The sequence below is a fragment of the Lycium barbarum genome, chromosome 5 (assembly GCF_019175385.1).
Source record: "Lycium barbarum isolate Lr01 chromosome 5, ASM1917538v2, whole genome shotgun sequence".
NCBI classification, from domain to species: Eukaryota; Viridiplantae; Streptophyta; class Magnoliopsida; order Solanales; family Solanaceae; genus Lycium; species Lycium barbarum.
In genome coordinates, this window is record NC_083341.1 from 135,952,353 (window position 1) to 135,978,956 (window position 26,604).

A 26,604-nucleotide genomic window follows, 5' to 3' on the forward strand; every position below is an offset into this window, starting at 1 on the left:
AATTCCTATTACAAATTCATTTTTTTTGTGCGAATGTCCTTCTTTTGGGGTGGTCTTCAATTTTTGGCCTTCGCTTAAAAAGGTGGCCGAAAATACCTCGAGGTTCTGGGTTCGAACCCCTGCTCAGTCAAAAGAATGATAATTTCGCAAGGCAAGGCTTATGCAAAAAGTCTATCTTATGCGGTAGACTTTGCCTTAAGACATAATTAAAAGTCTGTCGTCTTCGGCACAAGTTCTATGTAACTTCGCTCGAATAGGCATAGGTTTATTATTGTTTTTTGACTCTGCTGGGTTTTGAACCTAGAATCTCGGGGTATTTCGACCACCTTTTTAAGCGAAGGCAAAAATTAGGCCTTAACGGCTCAAAGTTAGGCCTTAAGGCAGAAATTTGTAAAATTCCAGCAAATATATATATATTTCTTGTTTTGCCTTAAGACAGAGTTTGAAACCCAACTTATACCCTGTGAATCCCAACGTATACCTTGCGATTTTTTTTATTTTTTATTGAGCGAGAGTTCGAACCTGAAACTAAGAGGCTTGTCGCGAAGGACAAAAATTAAAGACCACTGATTTGAGGGCCAAAAATTAAAGACCATCCGCAGCGAAGGACAATCCTGCAAATTTTTGATCTCAGTTGGTTTGGGCCCTTGGAATAACCCCTAGATTGGCCAATTGAAAGAGTCCAACTCTATTTGGGCCTGAAGTATAGCTGAAGCCCATGTTATAACGGGCCTATCTTGTAGCCCAACTACGGAAAAAACCTACTAAAAATTCTCCATGAAAAAATATCATCATCTCTTATTGTCCAAAACTTGGAAAAGATTCCTCCTTTAAGAATCTTTATATTAGTATATCACTTGTTAAACTTGCCAAATTTTGTGTTTTTGTGATCATAGTACTAAAAAGTCAAGATTCAGCTTGAAGCTATGGTGAAGGAAGATAACAGCAATGTTTTGGAACTGTTCTTGAAAATTGGATTGGATGAAAAAACTGCAAAAAATACTTTGGCTAACAATAAAGTTACCACTAATCTTACTGCTGTTATTCATGAGGTAAACCCCATTAGCTTTATAAGCTGCAATTTTTTTTTTTTGAGGAATGTTTGTATCTCATAGATTTTTAGATGCATAAATGCATATGGGTAATTGGGTATTTCTATATTTGTGTGAATTTCTTGCTTAAGTGTTGTAGCTCAAATATTTTTTGGATGCATAAAGTGCATACGGGTATCTATATATTTGTGTATATTTCCTAATTTGTAGGCAAAAAGGTAGCTTAATTTTTTTTTTGATGCATAAATGCATGTTGGTATGTCTATATTTGTGTAAATTTACTACTTTGTATGCAAAAATATTTGATTTTTGAGAAAAAGTGTTGTAGCTCAAAGATTTTAGATGCATAAGATGCCTATGGGTATCTCTATATTTGTGTAAATTTCCTACTTTTTATGCCAAAAAAGGTTTGATTTTGTGGAAGTTTTGTAGCTTCAATGATTTTTAGATGCATAAATGCATATGTGTATCTCTATATTTGTGTTAATGATCTACTTGTTATAAAAAAAGTTTGATTTTTCAGGAAGTGTATTAGTCCCAAGATTTTTTTTTTTTTTTTGAGAATGGTAATGTTAGTATTAGTCCCAAGATTTTTACATGCATATATATGTGTATCTCTATATTTGTGTAAATTTTCTACTTAGCATGCAAAAAGATCTGATTTTTTGAGGAAGTGTTGTAGCTCAAAGATTTCTGGATGCATATGAGTATCTCTGTATTTGTGTAAATTTGTTTAACCCGTTGTCAACCCGCCCATATCTGATCTGATCTCCCCGTTTAACACCCTACTTGTAGTTTAAGCATCTTGTGAGATGTGATAATTTATACTCAATATTTCCCAGAAGAGAAATTCTATGTCTTAAATTTGCTCCTAACTTTGTGTCGTGATTAATCCAGGCAGCTGTGACCGATGGTTGTGATCGTGCTGTAGGCAACATGCTGTACACGGTAGGCTTCTAGAATCTTGAGATATAAATTGGCAAATCTGTCCTTTATGTTCTACTTGCTTATGCATAAATAAATAAGATGTGTGAGGTTCATATTCTGTCAAGGCGTTATTCAAAGCTTAGGGACATTCTGTTTCTTTTAATTTATCTATTTGTGAAGATTAAAATCCAATTATATCTTATTCCTTTCCATTATGCTGGGAGGAAAAGTACTATGAGTATGTAAAAGATGTAACCGAGCTTTATCCTTTTGCATGATAGGTTGCTACAAAGTTTCCAGCCAATGCACTTAACCACCGGCCCACATTGCTTCAATACATTGTGTCTACAAAGGTTTGTTGTTCACTCAAGGCAACGTTTATCTACTCCTCTTTTATTATTTCGAGAAATTGACATAAATAGCTGTCGAACAAAATAATAGCCAACAAATATATATTTTTGTATATTAGGGTATAATATACATAAAATATACATTTTGTTATTTCGTATATATTTTTTGTATATTTAGCTAGCAAATGTAATTTTTTCGGCCGACTGGCCGAATTTGTAACTTGCCTTTTTATTTGGTGATCCATTTATGCAAGCATAGAAGTATACTGGCCCTTAACTTTTGTAAATCATCTTTTTCTGTTGCACTAGCAGCATAAGTCCTTTTCTTTTGTCTGAGTTAGGCTTGGAAAAGTATTGAGGCGATATGATTAATTGATGATGCCCCTTCAAAAATTTTCTTTTACTGGACCTTTGCAGATTAAAACGCCTGCACAGTTAGAAGCTGCATTTGCCTTTCTTTCTGCAACCGCTTCTGAAAATCTGAAGGTCCATGATTTTGAAGAGGCTTGTGGTGTTGGTACGAACAAATCATCTTTTCTCAAGTCCAACTATGTAATATTTATGACATTAGAATTTATGAATCTCTTCTATTATAATTGGGGTATACTTTTGAGGGTGGGCGGTGGGTTGGTTTATTCTTTATTAGAAATAATTAAATATGTTCCTTTTAAAACCAAAAGAAAATATTTTTTTCCCTCTAATTTTGAGCAGGAGTTGAGGTATCCAAGGATGACATCGAATGTGCTGTCAATGAGGTCTTTGAAGAGAAGAAGACCAATATATTAGAGCAGCGTTATAGAACCAATGGTTAGTATTGTTTCTTCTATAACTCACTTGATTACTTTTTCGCTGATTGAATAAAATCAATGTCTGTCTCTGTGTTTGTATGCAATTTATTGAGTGCTCTGAAATGTTAGCAATTGGTCAATTACACATATCAAAAGGCATAAGACAGTAAGTCCTCATGATATGGGAACGTATCTTTTGGGTTTCAACCAAGTCTTCAATTTTTTTTAAAAAGTTCAGTCCATCATTTATACCAACTGGTATCTATCTCTTAAAAAACAGTAAAAGAAAGAGTGTGGATTAATTAATTGTTGTGATGCTTCTTATATGATACTAATAATAAAAATGATCAAATTATCACCTAGGTTGATAAAGATATTTTTACTGTTTGCTAAATTAGACATAAAAAGAATAGGAGTTTCAACTTCCAATTATTACTTGTGGCCCTTTTTCTCTGAGCAATATAAATTCATAAGCTTTCTGATATGATTTGACGTGGAAGGGGGGGGGGGGGGGGGGTTTCTCATATGTATGTGCAGTGGTGACCTTATTGAAATGTTGGCAACTATAAATGTTCTTTGATCTGGGACTTTCTTTTTAATAACTAAAGTGGACATGGAATAATCTCTCTCCATAATATGCTTTTATTTGATCTCTCCTTAATAGTTGGTGAACTCTTTGCTCATGTTCGGAAGAAGTTGCCATGGGCAGATCCGAAAGTAGTCAAGGTGTGTTCTCGTTTTGTCTTGATGGTTAGGCTATATTATGTGCTACAAATGGTTTTAATTATAAGATTGTTTCTGTATTGTGCTTCTTTTTTGATCTTTAAAGATTATGTTTTGTCACAGGAAGTAATAGATTTGGAGTTGTATAAATTACTTGGGGAAAGAACTGCAGCAGATAATGAAAAGCCTGTTAAAAAGAAGAAAGAGAAGCCTGCTAAGTCTGAGGTGGTGCTTCATCTGATGTTTAGGTGGAGATTTTTCATCTAATATTATTTTGTCCTAAGCTAGGCTGGTTGCTGTTTCTTCCTCTTATGTAGGATAAAGCAAAAGTTGAGGAGACCTCTGCACCAAATCAGTCTGAAGAAGAGCTAAATCCATATTTGATCTTCCCCTCACCTGAGGAAAATTATAAGGTGCTTAAGCTAATTTTATATCCATTGTGGTGTACTCGTGTTTATGTCTTATTTGTTGTCAGTCTTAAGCTTAATACTGTGATTTTTCTGTTCACTTGAAATCTTAATGTCATTTCCATGCTTCACATCTTTTACATGATTAAGTACACGGCTATTAAATTAGAACAGATACACTTTGGCTGCATGAGGACATCCTTACTACTACGTTCGCCCCAATCTATGGGAAGGTGTTTGGCTAGGCATGGGACTTAAGAATGAAAGGAAGAACTTTTACAAGTGTGGTAAAAAATAAGCAATAAACATTTGTCTGACTAGAAATCGTCTCATTAAAGGTAAAATGCTAAGTTTAAAGTTAAATTGTTACTAAATATAGAAATGTGTCATTCTTTTTAGGACTGACCAAAAAGGAAAGAGTGTTGCATAAATTGGGACGAAGTTTGTTATCATATGGTGCTTGGTCTGTTTATCCTCTTTTGCAGCTCTGGTGTTATGTATGTGAAACTTCTGTTATAAAACTTAGGTAGTCACTTGTCGGGCTAGTTTGCATGGTTGTAGCATCAGTTGTTGGATCAAAGCACTCTATTTGTTGTCAAATTCTCCTACTTTCAAGCTCTTTAGAAGAGTTTATGGAATGATTGTTAGCTATGTTCTTATTTTTAGTGGTATGAACATCTGCTGTCCTGATAATTAGGTGCATACAGAAGTATATTTCAGTGACCGGCCTGTGCTTCGAGCTTGCAATTCCAAAGAACTACTCGAAAAACATTTGAAAGTGACTGGAGGAAAAGTTCAGACACGCTTTCCACCTGAACCTAATGGATATTTACACATTGGACATGCAAAGGTATATATACATCTTAAATATTGGGTAACTGTGATTATAATCATGCTCTAAATCTCGATTTTTTTTTGATAAAAAAGAATAAAAATAATAATTTAAAAAGAAGTGAAAATAGAATAAAATAAAAACTAAAAAAATCTAAACCTTTATTTTGTTACTAAACAGGCTATGTTTGTGGACTTTGGTCTGGCAAAAGAAAGAGGTGGTGGCTGTTACTTGAGGTAGGCATTCCTGTTCTTCTCGCTATGTGCTTTTCCTTCCTCATTATCTCATGTAAATACTACAGCACGATTTTTGCTAAAGCTTTGATTTGTGCTCAAGATGAAGCAATAAATTATGGAAAGGATACATACTTGTGTGTTGTGAGAATGGACCATTAACCGTTCTCTCAAGTTCTATAGAATGACCGTGAAACTATCAACATTATATGGGAGTGAGATATTGAGTTTTGCTTTTACAATTACTTATCCACAAGATGTGTCTCATAGAAATGCTGATATTAAGCTGGAATATATGCGGTCATAAAAGATTAGATAGGCAAGTTTAGAAAGACTGAAGATGCGAGTAACACGCAGAGGATAAAAAGAGAACTCACTCGAGATGGTTAGTAAATATCATATCTAGAATTCCAAACGCTTTGGTGCATAGGTGAAATACTATGATCATTGCGGATATTAAAGAGGACAAGAACGCCATAGAATCACATAGTGGATAGTTGTTCGCAAGACCTAAAACTTCTTGAGATCCATACGGACTTAGCAAAGTGGATAATACAACGGAATCAAAGGACCCATATAAGCGGTATCAACTAGTCAGAATTGAGGTTAGTCGTCGTTGACATGCTTACATTAAGTTCAATGTTAGCCTATAATCTTTTTAGTTTGGTTAAAGGTATTATAATAGATTAGGATTAAGAGTGAGATTCATAGAATGTGTAATTTGAGAACCATTAATTTGTCTTAAAAAACTAATTATTGAGTATTGGATTGAAAATGAGACAAGGATTTATATCGTCAATCCCAAGTAGTTTGTGGTTAGGCAGAGTTGTATTTGTTACCAAACGACCCTACAACATAATGCCAATATTGGATAATTTTCAAATGGTAGATTTTTTTTGAAAAAGGGCAAAAAAATAGTTCCAGAAATGGTAGAATTTTGGACATAGTTTTACAATGCAGTAATAGGTGGTTTGTGTCCTCTGTCTGCTCTTCACATGAAACCTCTAATTTTACATAACAGAACCTCTTTTTTTTTTTTTTTTTTTTTAATACTTTGGAGTGTTAAATTCTTTGTGACTTTGCTGTTGTATTTAGGTTTGATGATACCAACCCTGAAGCTGAGAAGAAAGAGTACATTGATCATATTAAAGAAATTGTTGGCTGGATGGGATGGGAGCCTTTCAAGGTATGATACTGTTCAATACTAATGGTCTACTTTCCATGTTATCAATGCTAACGTGTTGGCACTATGCAGATCAGTTACACTAGTGATTATTTCCAAGACCTTTATGAGCTAGCCGTAGAGCTGATAAGAAGAGGCCATGCATATGTTGACCACCAGGTAATACGGTTAACATAAATACAGTGTGATATGTTTAATACATGAAAATTGCTATTATTTTTTTAATTTGATATGTTATATATAGTCGTAATAAAGAAAAAAATAATTTTACCAGAAGATCATTAAAGAACAAATGAAGAAATTAAAACTTAAATAAGAATTGGGCGGGTTGGGTTATGACCCACTTTTTAGCCCAACCCATTTCAGCCCAAGTAACTTTTGGGTGGATCAATTTATTAACTCAGCCCATTTTGACCCACCCAAATGCAGCCCAACCCGCCCATTTAACACTTTAATTGTTAGGGGCTTAATTGATTGTTGTGATTTTACGCTATCTAGATATTATTATGACAAATATGGTCTGATTTTCTACGTGACCCAGACACCTGATGAGGTTAAAGAATACCGGGAGAAAAAGATGAACAGCCCTTGGAGAGATAGGCCTATAGAAGAGTCGTTAAGATTGTTTGATGAAATGAAGAGGGGGATGATTGATGAAGGCAAGGCTACGTTGAGGATGAAACAGGATATGCAGAATGATAATTTCAATATGTATGACCTCATTGCATATCGTATCAAGGCAAGTATTTTCTGACCAAAAAAAACATTTTGAATTCAGTTATGGTTTTTACTGACATTTAGTCCGTATTAATTTGGCTCTACAGTTCACTCCTCATCCACATGCAGGGGATAAATGGTGCATCTACCCAAGTTACGATTACGCCCATTGCATTGTTGATTCTTTGGAAAATATCACTCATTCGGTGCGGATGTAACCTGTCGCTGTCAAATACTGTGTTTGTTCTTTCACTTTGTCAAATCAGCATGATCTATCTTGGATTTATACGTCCTCTGCATGTAGCTCTTTGTTTTCATTTTCATTTGAATGGAACTTAACTATAAATCCATTACATAGAGTATCTTTCACAAAAAATATTGTTCGAGTGCACTATAAAATACTGGTCTATCTTGCTGTGCGGCCTCTCTGTTGCTCATCATGCTGGTGCCGGATTATTATGGAAAAATAATATTGCTGTTCAATTGTAGCCTAAATTAATTCATATTTCAATTTCACATTCTTATGCAGCTTTGCACCCTGGAATTTGAAACCCGCCGTGCATCATATTACTGGTTATTGGATGCGTTAAGCCTTTACCAGCCTTTTGTTTGGGAGTACTCACGGTTGAATGTGTCCAACACTGTGATGTCTAAGCGTAAAGTTAGTTTGAATCCTGAGTATTCCTTTTATTAAGATTTATCTATAATGGTTTCCTGCTGGTAAATTTCTTGTTCCAAACTGATGCTTGATTTTTATCGTTGTCAGTTGAACCTTCTTGTAACAGACAAATGGGTTGATGGCTGGGATGATCCTCGTCTCATGACATTAGCAGGATTGCGACGTAGAGGGGTAACTTCAACAGCAATTAATGCTTTTGTTCGTGGGATTGGAATAACTAGAAGGTCAGGCCCATCTTATTTATAAATGCGTTTGTGTGTTTCTGGTACAAAAGAAAATCTGTTTGACAGCATGTTAATGACCTTTTTTTGATGCAGTGACTGTAGTATGATACAGCTAAGTCGCCTAGAATACCATATAAGAGAAGAACTAAATAAAACAGCTGCTCGGACACTGGTTGTGCTACATCCCCTTAAGGTGGGTATTCTAGATTTAAGTTAGTGTTCGTAGATGGAATATGGAAAAATGACAATAATGGTCCTTTATGTTTGAGGGTAGGTTCATAATAGTCCCTTAAATTAATATGCACTGAGCAATTTTGGTCCCTTAAGTTTTGCCAAAAGTTGCACACTTTTTGTCTCCGTCAAATATTTGACAATTTATGTTGGATAGATATGGCGGAAACAGCGGGAAAAACATTTTTAACCATAAACACGGAAAAATCTCATCAAATAAAAAAATATTCGACACAAAAAACTGCACTAGACACCAAAAGATATAACAAAATGAGTAGAAATTAGATTACGCCTCACAATACAGCACCGGACTCTAGAAATATATTTTTACAGAAACCACAAAATTTGTAACTCTAAATGTGAGTTCCCGCTAATTTCATTTTTTTCCCTCATAGTTTCCCTCAAATGTAACAGACACAGTTCAGTAGGAGATCAAAAGTGTTAAACTTTTGGCGAACTTAAAGGACCAAAACTGTTCAGTGCATACTTAAAGGGATTATTTTGAACCTACCCTCAAACATAAAGGATCATTTTTGTCATTTTCTCATGGAATATGTGTGCGTATGTATATCTACTTCCAAATTTCAGAAACTTAAGTTACGAATTTCATATTCAGGTTGTCATCACAAACCTTGAAGCTGGATTAGTAATGGATCTAGATGCAAAGAAATGGCCTGAAGCACCAGCAGATGATGCTTCGTCATTTTACAAGGTGTGCAAGCGTTTTGTACTAACAATAATCAACTGCTTATGGTCATTGATCCCTTATATCTGTTTACTATTTCTGTCATTTTGCAGGTCCCCTTTTCTAGAGTTGTGTACATCGAACGTACAGATTTTCGGTTGAAAGATTCTAAAGATTATTATGGCCTTGCTCCTGGAAAATCTGTCCTACTGAGGTACTGTCCCTCTTTGGTCATCCAAAAATTTGTTGATTTCTGTTCAGCACTTGCCTTAGATGTACAAGTTCAAACTATAAAGCTTATTTGCTTTACAGGTATGCATACCCGATAAAGTGTACAGATGTAATTCTTGCTGATGACAAAGAGACAGTTCTTGAGATTCGGGCAGAGTATGATCCGTCCAAGACGATTAAGCCTAAGGTGCGCTTTTTGATGTTAAATTTTTCTTTATATTATGGTTGGCTAGTATTTCAAAACTTGGGTTATTAGTATTTTTGTTCCTTCAATTATTAGTAAATTTAATTTTGGTCCTTGTGATGTCTGACTAAGCATTTTTTTTTTTGAAACTGGTAAAAATTGTATTCCTCAGCATTAAGGACATGCTGGAATCCTTCAAAAAGGAGCAAACAGAGTAAAAAGAAATACTTACAGTGATCTTGATAAATCTACAAGTTGATCTATATCTTCTAAGCCTATCTCTTTACACCAAAAATAAAAAGATACTGTACAATTCCATTTGACTTTTTGAATGGAATTGGATCCATCTTTAAAACATCTATTTCTTTCTCTCCAAACAGTCCACCAGATGCATTGTGGTATTATCCTCCACCATTTCTTCTGACTTTTGCTACCTCCTCTTCTGATCCAGCAAATTAGCAAGTCTGCATCTTGCTCAGGCATGGTCCACTTTGTCTCTGTGAGGCTGAGAAAAAGTGCCCATATTTGTGCTGTGAATTTGCTGTTCAGAAATAAATGGTTGTTAGTCTCATCTGTTTCTTAGCAAAGAAAGCATCTGGACACTACGATAGCACCCTTTTTCTTTAAAACTTCATGAGTCAAACATGCTCTCTTGGCTACCAGCCAAGTGAAGCACTTCACTTTATTTGGTGCTAAACTCTTCCATATATCTGACTAAGCATATTTAACCTTCAACTAATTCAAGTGTGCACTTTTGATCCCTTTGCTTGTGAATATTCATAAATTTTTAATAATTATTAGTCGTTCCATCACTTAATTACTCATTTGGTATATTAACTTGTATTGTTGCTCCATAGTTGACAGATCAAAACTTCAAATACAACATACTTCTTACATAAAGGAACTAAAAACACACATTTTGAGTAATTGAAGGTTGTTAGATATCACAAGGACCACATTTACCGGTTTAAAAAAAGAATATCACAAGGACCAAGATCATAATTTATCAATAATTGAGGGACCAAAAGTGCTGTTATTCCAAAAAACTTACTCTAAACTAATGTACCTTCAACTTCGAAACAATGTTGTTGCAGGGTGTTCTTCATTGGGTTGCAGAACCTTCACCTGGGGTTGATCCACTTAAGGTGGAGGTCCGGCTATTTGACAGACTGTTCCGCTCTGAGGTTTATTTTCTTTACTTTGTCAAACTTACTTTATAACCCCTTTCCCCCTATGCGGAGGTTATTTTGGAAACTAACTGTTGCTTGGTTTTCTGATAAGAATCCCGCCGAACTCGATGACTGGCTTGGTGATTTGAGCCCCGAGTCTAAAGTGGTGATACAAAATGCATATGCTGTGCCAGCAGTCAGAAATGCTGCTCTTGGAGACAGATTTCAGTTTGAAAGGCTCGGTAAGTTCTACTTCCCGGTAATTTATGCATGACTAGTTATCTGGAAGTTGCTTTTAGGTTGTATTTAGCATCAACTTATGAATTGGGGATCTTCAATAAATTTGTACTCCCTCTGTCCCAACTTATGTGAAGGTATTTGAGTGGGCTCGGAGTTTTAAGAGAAAAAGAAAGATTTTTGAAACTTGTGGTCTAAAATAAGTTATAGAAATTTTTGTGGCTATAAATCATTTCATTAAGGGTAAAATGGGAAGTTTAAAGTTTAATTTTTACTAAAATTAGAAAGATCTCATTCTTTTTAGGACCGACTAAAAAGGAAAGAGTGTCACTTAAATTGGGACAAGAGGGAGTATTTATTTAGCAGCTTGCCCTATGTTAACTCTCCTTGAGTCCTAAAATAGGTTCCTCTATTGTCTCTATTACTTTGATGTTTTCTTTTGAGGCCTTAAAACACAAATACCAAAATACTGATTTCTGCCTGATGCATTCTCTCAGTTATTCCTCATAGAGCGTAATAAGCACGTGTTCGTCTTAACAAGTCTGATGTGCCGAAATATAGTTTTAGATGTGCTTTAACGATATCAATTTTAAACCGACAGCATCAGAAAACAAACGTGAAAGATTTAGACCACCTGATTTTTGTTCTTCATTTTTCGCGTTACAAATTCTGAGGGTTGAAATAGCCACCTCGTTCTTGATCAAGCCCAGCAGGAACTTAATTCCTAGTGCCCTCCGTTTTTCTTGATGTTCTTAATTTTCTCAGAGAAAATGAAGGTCAACGCTTGAGTTGTTTCAAATGATGACTTTTGCAGGGTATTTTGCTGTTGACAAGGATTCAACTTCTGAAAAACTGGTCTTTAATCGGACTGTTACACTGCGTGATAGCTATGCCAAGGGTGGAAAGTGAAGCTTTCATGAAGAAATAGTAGTTAAAGGGTAGTGTATGATTAAGTGAGATTATCTAATGTATTTTTCTTGATATTTACGTGTACAAATAGAAGATTTTCCAAGGGATCAAATTTTCCATATTTCAGGAATATACCAATTTTAGATTTGTATAAATCATCTATACTTCAAAAGACAATACAGTTTTGGCAACTCAATCTTTGGCTTTGGTTCTAATCATTGATCATAAACTTATCTTGTATGACAACACTACAAAGCGAGTTACTCTTTCTTTAGGAAGGCAGTTGTGAGAAAACGGAACGGTGCGATCATGTAATAAGCTATGGTCTCAAGTAGTGATGAGTTTCACGTGCTCTAAGCGCTGGTATAAGCGCTGGTATTTTGATGGAAAAACTATCATTTAGATTCCTCTTCAATGATCTGGCAGTTTTATCTTATTGAAACTGTTGAAGCTTTATCTCCGCCAATGGCTGTTATCGGAACTGTTCAAGCTTTATGTCAGTCAGGGGACCCGGATCATAATTGAGTTATTTGTCCCAATGAAAGGGACGCTCTCACTTTGGCGCATGGGCAAAACACTAGAACCCTTCACTATAAAAGCAAATAGAAAAGTTGCAAATTTTGTATAATTCTGTTGTAGCCTGATGGAAGCAGAGCCATGCATTTACTTCTGGGGATGGGGAGTTTGTAGGGTCCATGTGTAAAATTTCACTGAAGCTGAGAGTCAAAGGTGAACACTGAAGAGTAAAGACACCCATAACTTTGCAAGAAAAAATTAAAGGTCCTTTTGACAAGAAATATCATATTTGGTCCTATGTGAAGGATGATAGAACTACTTTAATGACAAGGGACCGACCAACATGGAAAAGTGGATATTTTAATCAACAGTTCAAATTCTCTCAAAAGGTCTTGTACCATAATAGGAAGTATATGGAGTTGAGTGATACCCTTATGATAGTGGAGAATTTTTAAGGTGCACCCGAGTGTGTAGCTTAGTGATCAATGCAGGCGAAAGTGTCAAAACCCGAAGTTCAAATCCAAGTAGATAAAAAAATGCTTGGCGACATCTTTGCATATGCCTAAGTTTTGATAGACAGAGTTATTTGCTAGGTCATTGATGGGAGCTAGTAGGTATTCGATGGAATTGCCAAAGTGCAGAGTGGAATAATCAAGGTGCTATGTTGCTCGGACACTTCAAAAATGCATATAGCTTTTAGAGGATACGACACACCCGACCGTATTTCGAAGAGTCCAAACAACATAATTCAGGTACGCATAAACTATCCTGATACCAACATTATTGGAGGGGTGGGGGGTGGGGGTGGGAGAGGAAGTTCCAAGTTGTGAGGTGTGACCTGTGAGAGCCTAGTCTCTTCAAGATTTAAGTGATGGCTGATCATAATTGGTAGGCGTTTGCCCATGTGTTTTCAAACCATGACCCCAAACCAGCGTTTGGACATGCGTTTTCACTTATGATTTTAAATCCCAAATCATCCAAAAAGGCACGATTTGGGGTTTGAAACCATGGTTTCAACTTTTTTAAATATAAAGTTTAACCCATAAGTTTATATTTTGTAAAAAAGACCCAAAAGTTGGTAGATATTTTTAACAATTACTCCCATTAATCATTTACCAATCTCATTAACTTCCACCAACCTTTAATTTATGTGGGAGGATTATATTAAAGAGTAGTTACATTACTATTTATGTTAAATTTTCGTTTTTATTGAACTAAAGTTTGATTAATTGATGTTGTATTTTTTAGAAAGGCCTTCTAGTAGTGTACTAATTTTGTTATGAACTATGACTTGCTCATTTGGTAAGTTTGTATAAGAACTGAGAATGTTTTGATAGTTTTCACAATTTGTGGGGTTTTTATGTCTACAAGAGAAAATACAACTTAAAATATCCAAATTGCATGTCCAAACATTTTCAAACCATGTCCAAACGAGGCCTTGGATTGAAAAGGAGAAAAGTATGATGCTTAGTAAGTTCCATTTTCACATGGAAATTTAGCATGTCTGCTCACATGCTGAGTTGCAACTTTAAGGATAATTTCACTGATGTGATTACCTTTATTGAATTCCCAAAGAACATTTGACAGCAAACTGATACTAGCATATTGAAGTTTAGTGCTCTTGTTTATACTGAATTTGCCACATTATTTTAGTGATGATTTAGTGGTCAGAATCATAGTACTTGAGAGCTTTTTTGTTGCTTGATTAAGGATAAACAGGAAATGATTCTAAATTTAGTGTTATAATTGGATTCAAATAGAAATATGAACTAAATTTAGTGTTATAATTGCATGAAAATAAATAAGCTTTAGAATCTTGTGTGAAGGTCCAATTGCTAAAGTATATTAGATGTATAAGGTATATCACGTGGACTCTTTAAAAATGTCGTCGGGTGTGTATCAATTTCTCCATAGTTATATTCTTGAAGGATCCCATACAGATATGATAGCATTTTTGAAAAAGTCCAGCTACATAAGGTATAAGTACCATTTTTCTTCTTTCCTCTCTTGCTTTTTTTCCTATTTGAGAAATCAAGAACTTGCATTGCTCTGTAGTCAATAATTCTACCGCAAGTGCACCTTGCTATACTTTCTTATAATGCTCTGGTTGGAAAATGATCACTTCAAGTACTTTGTTTTTTCATTCACTTTCATCAAATCACAAGTCCCTTTTTTGTAACTTTTATCATCCTTTTTTCTTGAGGTTGAAACAATCAAATCACTGACGGGGTTTCACACAATTCCTTCTAGTTGACCTTTCATTTCACAACAGTCCTCCTTACCTCTCCCAAAAAATATGGTGTAAAGCGATCACCATCACCTTTAATTAGGAGTCTCAAGTTTTTTCTCTTTGGTGGGCCTAATGATAGGAAGAACCTTTCGGCCGGAAGCACTTTACCCCTTCAGTGACTTACTTGACATGAACTTAGGAGTCTCTAAGTTTTTTCTCTTTGGTGGGCCTAATGATAGGAAGAACCTTTCGGCCGGAAGCACTTTACCCCTTCAGTGACTTACTTGACATGAACTTGAATTAGTCGGACTCAGTGAATTCCGAACACCCCTTCAGTGACTTACTTGACATGAACTTGAATTAGTCGGACTCAGTGAATTCCGAACACCGGATATTAAAAAATTGTAAGGTGGATGAACCCATCTAGAGGATCGGGGTGGCTTTTTTGGTTTATGTGTGTTTTTGGGGGTGGGGGGAGGTTGGTGTACCTATAGGCCATACTCCTTTCTGTATGACAAATAAATACTATGAAATATCTGTTCCCTTTACATGACTAGACAACACAAGGGTCTTTTTCCTTAGCATTTTGAGCTCTCTTTCAGCAAGTCACTTCCTCACAGTTTCTTAAATTTGACCACAGCCTTTGATCTTTCCTAATTATCTTTACGTGACTAAAGAGTTGTCTTCTCAATTACGGATCAACTAGTGAATAAGTAGTACTGTTAACCAAGACTTCTCAATAGAAAAAGAAAAATCTGTATTATTCATCATGAATGGACAGATTTTATGTTGGTTGCCGTCCCTCCTTTATCCGAGCTTGAAACCAGCAAAGTGAGCAAGTCCACGCAAACAAAGTTCTCAATAGAAAAAGAATAAATATCAAAAGCAATTCCCATAAAAAAATTAAACAAGAAATCAAGAAAACAACATAGTTTTTTCTTATAATACACTTAAGAGTAGCCATTTGATATTTCCTTTGTACAATATGTATACTTAGAGCTAAAACTATGAGATCAAGTCATAGTCAGAACTTTTAAAACCTACTATAGGCATTATCAAGAGTGATAAAGAACAAGACCTTCAAATACCATATTATGATTAGCATTACCAACCCCCCCAAACCCACACCCCTTCTGACTTTTGAAAATTGCCCAAGTCTAGCTAGATGTCTACATCTCCTAGCTTTCTGAACTGCCAGAACTCATCCATGTTCCACAATGATCCTTCTTCAGCCATTTCATCATTGAACCAATTAGCTTCTGCCGCCTCACACTTTGAGATTGACATTTCTTGATATGAAAAATCTGGCTGCTGGCCGAAACTTCCCACATGGTAACACTCATCTTGAATTGAATTGTTGAAAAAAGTGACATTTTCTGTCATCACATTCATTGAATCTGATGAATAGATTCTTGAATTGTCTAGTGAACCCCATGTGTTATTATTATCATGGGACTTGTTCTGTTTTGTACAAGGTTCTTGATTGTTGATTAAGGGAGAATGAAGTGGAGGATTCTGTTGTTTCTCAGTTGAGGATGAAGAAGAGGAAGAACATTGCTCCATTTTTTCAAGTAATCTTGGCATCCATAGATTCTTGATTGCTTCAACAAACTTCTTGCTGTTAGAATCAACCTTGAGTTGTCTTGCTTGCTTTTGCACCCTTGTTCTCCAGTAGTTCTTGATTTCATTGTCTGTTCTTCCTGGCAAATGTTGAGCAATCTTTGACCACCTGGATGCAGAGACGTATTCAGTACTTAAACTTGACAGTTAAAGTATTTAAACTTAACAGTTAACGGGTTTAGAGTCTTGAGTTCACTGAAGTAAAAAAGGACAATTTGGTACACCAAGTATTTCACGTTTCATGCAGGTCCAGTGAAGGACCGTACCTTAGAGATATAATGTAGACAGCCTATGCATCAAGGCTGATCGACTCAAGCCCCTAACTTATAGGCTAGGCAGGTTCAAATTCTTGATCTTTTATTTTTTATTATTTTTTTTTGTTGAAAATACGTGTTCAAAATTGATATTTTTACGACTTTCCAATACTCTAGATTCACCCCTAATTAACAATATGACCATTTAACGGCATTTGAAAAATCAAGAATTATGTCCAAGATTGATTTTTTTTTTTTTTTTTTTGTGACAAAAGTTGGATATGTGAATTTACCTGTTTCCCAATTTGGAGTGAAGTTCAAGAATTAAGATTTGTTCTTGTGGGGTGAGGTTTCCACGTTTAATATCTGGTTTTAAGTAATTCAGCCACCTTAGTCTACAACTTTTCCCTGTTCTCTTCAATCCTGCAAAAAAAGTAATAAAAAAAAAGTGAGTTTTTTTTTTTTTTTTTAAATCTCCAATATTAAACTAGAAAATAAATACTCGTAATAAACTAGTCGTATATCTTTCACATCCAGCTATAACAAAAGTGCATTCGTAAAAATATTTCTTTACTTTAGTTCAAGAATTATGTCAATAAAGTGAAGTGTTACCAGCACATTTGGCTAAGGCATTCCAGCGACCTTCACCATGAGTAGAAATATAATGAATAAGCAGAGTATCTTCTTCAAGAGTCCATGGCCCTCTCCTTATCTCAAATTCATCTTCATTTGATGGATTATTATTACTCATTAATATGCCTTTGCTCGTATGCTCAATTTATGGAGAAAATTAAAGGAGCTAGATAGAAGAGAGAGTAGAAAAGATTTTTTTTGCAAGTAAGTTGAAGAATGAAAAAGGAATTAAAGCCAACATAGGCATTTTATAGATGATGACAAAAGGTTTTTGATATACGTGTCCAAAGGAGAAAACATATATGAATATATATGGGGTTCACCCCATTAAAGAAATTGTAAATTTTTTTCCACATGAAAATATAGTACACCTATGAGTCATAAAACTCAAATGGAATTTTTTGTGTTAAGAGTAAGCAGAATAATGATCTTTGTATGAGCATCAAAGTCTGCTCTAAATGCATGTGGATGGACCCCCTTTCTTTCACTTGACAGTGAATGTGGACTATTTAACTTACAGCACTCTTTTGGTCCTCCCCAAAAAAAAAAAAAAAGAATTGCCAAGATATAACTTATTAAGCCTATATTCAGAAATATTTTCTTTGATACCGAGCTAATTCTTAGAATGGAAAAGGGCCAAAATTACCCTTGAACTTTAAAAAATAGTTCATTCATACCCTTCGTTATACTTTAGGGCCAATTATACCCTTATCGTTATACTATGGGGTCAATTATACCCTTATGTCTAACAGCTGCCACGTGGCATCATCCCAGCCCTTCAAAATTATTTTTCCCTCAAATAATTTTTCCCACTAAAATAACCCAACCCGACCCGATTTTTTTTCCAGCCAAACTGATACGGACCCAACCCAATACCCCTTGGTTGGAAAGAAAAAAAAATTCGGGTCGGGTTGGGTTATTTTAGTGGATAAAAAATTATTTGAGGGGAAAATAATTTTGAAGGGCTGGGATGATGCCACGTGGCAGCTGTTAGACATAAGGGTATAATTGACCCCATAGTATAACGGTAAGGGTATAATTGGCCCTAAAGTATAATGAAGGGTATGAATGAACTATTTCCCAAAGTTCAGGGGTAATTTTGGCCCTTTTCCGTTCTTAGAATCAACGATAGCCTTCGAAACTCAAGGGTGATAGATCCACCTAGAGTATTAGTTTTTCGGTATTTTGTGCTTGGCCAGCTGAGTTTTTTTTTTTTTTTTTGGCAAAGATGACCCATGTGGGCTTTAAATCTCTTAGTTGTGATTGGTTCAGGTTTAGTTCGCTTGACGTAGCTCAAACTTCCAGGAATATTTAAACAGTATTTTTTGTCCCATTTTTATATGCACGTATACTTACGAGGCGGATCTTAGATTTTCAGTTTGTGAGTTCTCCCTATCCATCTCAAATCAAAAAAATAAAAAGAGACAAAAAAGGCTTACATGGTGATCATGGAGATTTGAACCCTTGACCAAGAGGAGCAAAGCTTAAAGGATTCCTTCTAAGCTGCTAGACCAGCACACACTTTGTTAATGAATTCTCATGTTGTATTTTTTTTTATATTTGTTGATTTTTTCAATACAAAAATCGGATCCGCACGAATGTATGGGGGTTCCTACAATGAGCTAGATCCGGCCGTGCTTTCCTTTTCAGTTGTCTTAAGAAAGCATCTCTTTATTTTTAGAAATAATTTAATTTTAAAGTTTTCATTTTATTTTTTATGATGTGATTTTAGGATTATCGAAATGTCATGACATATTTAAGATTACAAATTTTAAGAGTTTTCTTTCTCTCTTAACTTCGTGTTCAATCTAAAATCTAAACACCTTGGTATAAACTAAGACGAAGAAATATTATATAAGTACATATGTTATTATATACTTTAGTAAGTTCTATAAGAAGAAAGTGATGGGAGTTTGTTTGGTTGGTTGGGGGTTTTGGTGTCGGGGGCTTGGGTCTATTATATAGTGCTGTAGGTTGTCTCTTCTACTATTGTGTCAAAAGTACATGATGTAGAGATGCTGCATTATAAGATAATAAGCGTCTTGATACAATGTAAAGAAAACCATATTGAATTGAATGGATTAATTTGCATGCAAAGGAAAGCCTTGAGAAAAGGGGGAGTCAAGAAAAGTATGATCTTGAAAATGAACTTTGCTTTTGGCTGCCTCCTTGGAAATTGTTTCCTCTTCTCTTTGCCACTTCATATATTCCCCCTCTTTAATTAATTATGTAAGAAACGTGCTTGACTAAAAAATTATACTCTCTTATACTAAAATATTATTTTATGTCCAAGTAAATTAAACGTGGGATTATGGGGTTTGATCAAAAGGGCGGCAACCATGACTTTCCCAAGAAGACGTATGGGATTTTATTAATTAAAATTACTAGTTTGGTTTGTGTTTCAAGATAGTGATGTTTCCTCAGTGTTCTTCCCCATGCTTCTTCCTTTAAATCTTTTCCAAAACCTAATGTTTATTCTCTAAAGTCAATGTGTCAAATGGCTAACAAATCCAAATAGTTCCCTTTTTTCAAAGGTTTTATAATTCTAAGTGCTTTGTATTAGAATAATGCTTTGTTGGAAGGAATATATAAACATAGATGTCATTATAATAGGTGTTTATCATGGGAATCAAACAAGTGGTATATCCAATTGTGAGACTTGAAGAATTTAGTGGATGATTCGTAAGAAAGTACCAAGAAGCTATTTGAGAGTTCGAAGGTAGGGGCCAGAATAGTGTGTCAAAGTCCTCAAAGTTTTCTCCTTTTTACTTCTAGAAATCCTATTTTAGAGTGTTTAATAAATTGTATCATGTGTATTTCCACACGAATGTGTAGAGATAGTTACTTATCATAGTTATTTTGTATCCCAAGCTTAGTCATTTTCAACTCTAAAATTATCATAGCTGCTTCGCTTGCTTCTTATTATGACAACTAATAAATGTTCATGGTAAAATCAACATAAAGAAAAACAATATATATGGAATGAGAGGCAAAATATACTTTTTTCAAAAGAGAAGAATTTGATATAACACCTTTAAAAACCTATTTAGAATTTTAAATTTACACAAAACTCGATTAAAGAAGCGACGATCACAATTCACAATTATAAAATGCCACAAATTAATATATGACCTTATAAGGAAAGATTTAAATCAAATTGATGCAGGGTATGATAGCTAGGTACTGCTTCTTTATTCTTATAATAAGAGTTTGAAACAAATTCAAAGAAAGATTTTACATTTTCTGAGAAATAAACATTATGAAGTATGTATAAGTATAACCATTGTAAGGTCAGAGAGAACACGAAAACATAACTTAAGAAATAGGTAAAGATCATTTTATTCAATTATATTTGATTTAATGTTAAAGTACCTCATAATCGGATAAATAGACATATTCTCCCACCTTGAATAATTTTCAAAGATGTCAAAAAAATCTCTACAGAGTGTTATTCAGTAAGTGGCAAAAATATACAAGATTAGCTAGCATCCAAATTATAAATAAAGCTCTATAGCTAGCGAAATTCAACACTCAACAGCACAATGAAAGATAAGTTGAAAATGAAAGCTCCTTAGCATTTTGAATTCATATGGAGTATAATGTTACAAGCAAGGGTCGTTATGAAATAGTTGGGATCCATTCACTTTTAACCATATATTTTGTGTTTGAACCGTAGGAATGGAGGACGTTCACTACCAGAAAGTTTCTATTCCCGACGGAACGTTCCCTCAAAATTTGGCTCTTCGTCAGTGGAGAATTTTTGTCGAAAACGTTACTGGCGAGTTAAATTTTAATGGATTTCGTTAAAAATAACAATTTTCTCTTAAAGTATGGTAGGGAGCGATCACATTACACCCCTTAATTAGTTGGCCTATCCGGTGCACATCAAAATTAATCGGGCCAGTGAATTCGTATATACTGAATGCCTAAAAAAGATGCATATATGTTAAATTAAATTAAATAAGAGTCTTAATTCCAAATTCAAGAGTTGTAAACATGTATAATATTACTTTAAGTCCGTTCTACTAGAGATAAGAGAGTCGACAACACCCTAATCCTATTACTCTAAACCTCTATTTTGCCTCCCCAATTTCAAAAGACAAAAGGAAAAAAGAAGTCACTCACCAAAAGACAATGAAAAGAAAAAAAGAAGGATGTGAAGTGGAGGTTAATTAAAGTAGAAAGAATGAGAATCAATTATTGGGAGTGGGAATTGGGAAATAGGGTGTATAGAGAGACTTTATTATTCTTAATAAAAGGGACATAGTTTCCATTTTGAGTAATTGGGTATAGTGGGAAGAAATGGATGCTTTGTTTTTAATCCAACTTTGGGAAATATCTAAAGTTGTGACTATGCATGTGACCCTGGAGAAGGATAAGATTTTGATGAGTAAATTGATTAAATCAAGAATTGGACCAATTTGTTTTGATCCTTGATCATGATAACATATTACTAATTCCCAAATTGATTGATAGATTGATTGATGAGATTGACAATATTGTGGAAATGGACATAAACCAATTCCCCCGCACTACATGTGTTTTCACTTCATGTGAGCTTATGATTAGGGAAGGTGACTAGTATGTCAACCATTATCAACACTAGAGGAAAAAATTACTGCCTTGATCCCAATTTATACGAGAATTGATATATTTGGAGAGTCAAACAATTTTTTCTTTGATTACAATTTTAAACATAGATTTTTTGAATATTTTTATAATAAAATTTACATATTTGAAAACTATATAAAAAGCACTATAAGTCTGCATGGTTAATAATTCATAATATATGAAAAGAGTTGGAGAAAATGATAGTCAAAGAAAGAGCCGTTTGATTCCCCAAATAGGTCAACCCTCATATAAATTGGGACGGAGGGTGTAATTTGTATTGGCTGTCTACCCGGTATCCGCTATCTATTTTGGTCTCGACAAATCCGGATTCACCGCGAAGATTTTCACTTAATTTCGAGAAGTGGGTACCTGAGTTATCCGAATTCCCGCAGGGAAGTTTCACTTTTTGGAGGGTAAAATGCTCCTTATCATTGTGATTCCTCACTGTCATGGCTGTATCAAATTCGAGACATTTGATTAAGGTTGAATTAATACTCTTTTTATTTTTATTTTTAATATGGTGTGTGGTATCCGCATTGGGGCCCAATTAAATTCGAATTTGCATTCAGAAATTCCCAAATTGGGGGTTTGGGGGGGGGGGGGGGTGTGGGGGTAAAGTGATTCGTAGCAAAGACAACTTCATACTCAAGATTCAAATTCGAGACCTCTAGATAAGAATGAATGAAGAATTACCACTCTGTCCCGACCATTATTGGTAGGATGGATGAGTACCTGCCTATCGCAACCTTTTGGTGGTGGAAAACGATAATTCTAATCCATAATGCAAATTGAGTGATGTGCTATGCTATGTCTCTTTGTTCTTTTAAAGTGTTTTAACATCACTTGACTTTATTTAGTTTCCATAGCTCGGGTTATTTCTTTTTATCAGACAAAATAAGAAGATTATGTTAATTTTTATATTTTCCTGGTTTTTAATATGTTGAATGAAGAAAAGAAAAATTGTAAATCAAGCTGGCAACTTTGAGATTATTGGTTGGGAAGCAGTGGCATCTACAAGGTTGGGGAGAATTTCTATTTTGATGATTATAAGAATTTTATATATTGAAAGATAGATTCTATTCATTACCTTTTTAATTTCTTCAGGCACATGATACTTATTGAAAGAGTTGTTGATTCATCATGGCATTACCAATGTGACTGACATGAGCCAAAGCCAAATGTATTCTTTTCTTTTCATTTTTTCTTATAAAAAGAAAAGTAGTTATATAAAGGTTGAAATTTTGTGAAGAATTAATTTTTGAAACTTAGATTTGTTTACCCCGAATTTGGTAAATCAATTGAATTTGTACGCGGGTATAGGATATGTGTTTGAATCTCGATATATTTGATGGATACAAGATTCCTATGGTTAAGATGTGAAGAAAACGATGATGCTTAGAGGACCACTGTGGATTTATACATCTACTAACATATAAGTATTATTTGTTTGAACAAGTAATAGAGATGAACACAATGATTCCGAACCAAAAACTAATATTGAGAGAGAGATTCGTATATATCTTCTAGTACAAAAATGTTGTTGATCCCAGGGAGCCAGCCCTTACAAAGGAGGGGGATGTGCTCTATTTATAGTGTGACCTCCATGGGTCTCATATGATGTGAGCTAATAAAATAATAGCAATAAGGACAACTCTGCACGGATTTGGTGGGATTAGACTGACGGCGCCGTCTGACACACGCATGGTGGGTAGTTGACCAGGACAGGACGTTACTGGCGCTTGACCCGCGTGCAACGTCCACCCGGACCAACGGCTACTCGGACCAACGGCTACTCGGACCAACAGCCACACGGACCAACGGCTACTCGGACCAACGGCACACGGACCAACGGCTACTCGGACCAACAGCCGCGAATGCTCGGGTCACCGGGCTTGGTCGTTCCAATGACGAAGAAGGCAGATCAGTCGGCCCCCTCGCTCCACCGGTTTGCCTCGAATCCGGGTTTTACCGTATATAGATAGCCCCACACTTCCCGGATCTCCGATCTATCGGAGTAACGGGGAGTGGATAACTTCCGAAACCGGTGGCCCTGTCAGCTCGTCGTTACCTTCTTATTTCTTCGTTTTGAATGTTTGCCATTATTTTGGTCATGATCGTTGGTCCGTTTTAGGACAGGTCGACTCATAGTCGTTAATTCACCGTGCCCGTGGGACTTATCCGATGCTTCATAAGTTCAGATGTCTCCGAATTACGATAGGCATTTTCTTCAGGGTCGGTATTTTTTCAACCTTGGCAAAGTTTTTGATGTAGCAATCCCCGTTTTGGGAGAATTTGCCGAGCTTTGGCTTGGGTCATTGTGACCTTGTCGCCTTTGTCGAATTTCGGGCACAATCCTCGATATAGAGTATGTGAGTGGGGCAGTGCCGGAATACGACGGTTACCATCGGGGCGAAGTCCTTTTAACAGAAAGACACCCAAGATTTTGTTATACCAGCCTTTGATGACTTTGTGTTTGCAAAATGTTTGTACATATGAGAATTTTAATTCCTTCTTCCTTGTTGTAGTAAATGAAAAATGGGACACGATTCATTATGATCGTTTGGTCCTTACATCGGAGGCTATGGCCGGTGGCCGGGCCGTAGTTTTGCCGTAGCAAATGTTGAATGGGACACGATTCATTATGATCGTTTGGTCCTTACATCGGAGGCTGTGGCCGGTGGTCGGGCCTTAGTTTTGCCGTAGCAAATGTTGAATGGGACACGATTCATTATGATCGTTTGGTCCTTACATCGGAGGCTGTGGCCGGGCCTTTGTTTTGCCGTAGCAAATGTTGAATGGGACACGATTCATTATGATCGTTTGGTCCGGTCTTGACTTGTTGAGCCCCTCCGTTTTCCACTAACCGGGGTAAACCTCGATGTGGGTATAAGTCCCCTAGTATTTATCCGAGCTGCGAGGTCGGGTGAGTGCTATCAAGCCCCCATTTCGGAGGGTGTGACCTCGAGTTTCCGGGTGCTGGTCCCTTATCTTTGTTGAGTAACACGTTGTACTTGTTGCCTCATTAAAAACCTAGTCGGAAAACCCATTTTGGGACAAAACCGTACTAAGGAAAAGAGTGCAACACGTGTTTTCAGACCTATATTCTAACTTTATCCGGTACTTGACTTCCTGCAAAAAAAGAAAGAGGTCAATAGAAAAACACGAGGAGTCCATACCTTAGTCCGACCTGAAGCTTGGTTTCTCCGGATGAGAATATGGCTGGTACCTCTCCCTCGACGATCTGGCCTCCGGTTCGTAATTCTTCCTTGGTCTCTCCAGACTTTTGTTCATATTTACGGGCCCCGGGGGAAGCTCGAGTTGGTCATCCTCCACCCGAATCTTCGACTCGTACCGGTTATGGACATCTGCCCATGTCACAGCCTCGTATTCCACCAAGCTTTCCTTTAATTTGAACGAAGCCGTCGAGCTCCGAACATTGAGCCCTTTTGTGAAAGCTTGTGCAGCCCATTCCTCCGGAACCGGGGGAAGCTCCATTCGTTCCCTTTGGAACCGACTGACAAATTCACGCAGTAACTCACCGTTTCTTTGGGCAATTCGGAAAATATCCGCCTTCCGAGCCTGCACCTTTTTGGCTCCGACGTGTGCTTTTATGAAGGCATCGGCGAGCGTTTTGAAAGAAGTGATTGAATGCTCGGGCAGATGATCGTACCAAGTCAATGCTCCTTTTGCCAGAGTTTCCCCGAATTTTTTCAGCAACACGGATTCGATTTCATCCTCTTCCATATCATTGCCTTTTATAGCATAGGTGTATGAGGTCACGTGTTCGCAGGGGTCCGTTGTGCCGTCATATTTTTGGATATCCGGCATTTTGAACCTCTTCGGGATCAATTTCGGGGCCGCACTCGGAGGAAAAGGCCTTTGAATGTACCTTTTCGAGTTTGGCCCTTTTAGCAAAGGTGGAGCCCCCGGTATTTGATCCACCCGGGAGTTATACGTCTCGACCCTCTTTTCGGTCGAGTCTACCCGTTTTGCCAAAATTTCGAGCATCTTTAGAACCTCGGTGGAGGAACCGGCTCCGGAACCGTTACTCTCGACCATCCGTGGCTCGTTTCTTCCGATTTCGACGACACCCTTCGTCTTCCCCGGGGTCGCTTCATCTCCTCCATTTTGCAACCGGGCTATTGCGATTCCCTGTTCAGCAATCGCCGCTCTCTGTTCCTGCAACATTTCAAAAATTAAACGCAAGTCAATATTATCATTCGGGGTATCCGGTTCTTTCCAGACTTGTGTCCCGGACAAAGTAATCGAATTGTTAGTATTTAAAGGGTCAGTGGGGTTTGGCAATCCTCGCGGCCCGCTGCCTTCATTTTCAGCCACGATCTCGTTGTTGTTGACGTGACCAGATTTCCCACTGTTAGCCTTTTGGTCCGTTTCTTCCGAGACGGACAGCAGATGTTTCTGATTTTGATGGGTAAGATAGAGATCAAGATCAAAGACCACTATTATCCTAGCCCCACGGTGGGCGCCAAACTGTTTACCCCGAATTTGGTAAATCAATTGAATTTGTACGCGGGTATAGGATATGTGTTTGAATCTCGATATATTTGATGGATACAAGATTCGTATGGTTAAGATGTGAAGAAAACGATGATGCTTAGAGGACCACTGTGGATTTATACATCTACTAACATATAAGTATTATTTGTTTGAACAAGTAATAGAGATGAACACAATGATTCCGGACCAAAATCTAATATTGAGAGAGAGATTCGTATATATCTTCTAGTACAAAAATGTTGTTGATCCCAGGGAGCCAGCCCTTACAAAGGAGGGGGATGTGCTCTATTTATAGTGTGACCTCCATGGGTCTCATATGATGTGAGCTAATAAAATAATAGCAATAAGGACAACTCTGCACGGATTTGGTGGGATTAGACTGACGGCGCCGTCTGACACACGCATGGTGGGTAGTTGACCAGGACAGGACGTTACTGGCGCTTGACCCGCGTGCAACGTCC

At 36.4% G+C, this 26,604-nt stretch overlaps 2 protein-coding genes across 2 annotated transcripts; one reads left to right on the forward strand and one right to left on the reverse strand.

The window, feature by feature from the left end:
• The first annotated feature begins 783 nt into the window (after positions 1-783).
• LOC132641753 (glutamine--tRNA ligase) lies at positions 784-11,957 on the forward strand. Its single transcript, XM_060358839.1, has 23 exons — positions 784-1,052; positions 1,950-2,000; positions 2,261-2,332; positions 2,747-2,846; positions 3,041-3,136; positions 3,782-3,843; positions 3,964-4,065; positions 4,158-4,253; positions 4,945-5,097; positions 5,260-5,315; positions 6,408-6,498; positions 6,568-6,654; positions 7,037-7,234; positions 7,320-7,418; positions 7,742-7,873; positions 7,979-8,115; positions 8,209-8,308; positions 8,963-9,058; positions 9,145-9,245; positions 9,344-9,449; positions 10,541-10,630; positions 10,728-10,857; positions 11,667-11,957. The coding sequence occupies exons 1-23, from the start codon at positions 927-929 to the stop codon at positions 11,759-11,761; spliced, it is 2,376 nt and encodes a 791-aa protein (XP_060214822.1). The 5' UTR covers positions 784-926; the 3' UTR covers positions 11,762-11,957.
• A 3,465-nt stretch (positions 11,958-15,422) lies between these two features.
• Positions 15,423-17,401, reverse strand: LOC132641754 (MYB-like transcription factor EOBI). The gene is made up of 3 exons (XM_060358840.1): positions 16,994-17,401; positions 16,675-16,804; positions 15,423-16,236 (listed from the first exon to the last, which is right to left on the reverse strand). Exons 1-3 carry the CDS (start codon positions 17,130-17,132, stop codon positions 15,669-15,671), a joined length of 837 nt encoding a protein of 278 aa, XP_060214823.1. The 5' UTR covers positions 17,133-17,401; the 3' UTR covers positions 15,423-15,668.
• Between the last annotated feature and the right edge of the window lie 9,203 nt (positions 17,402-26,604).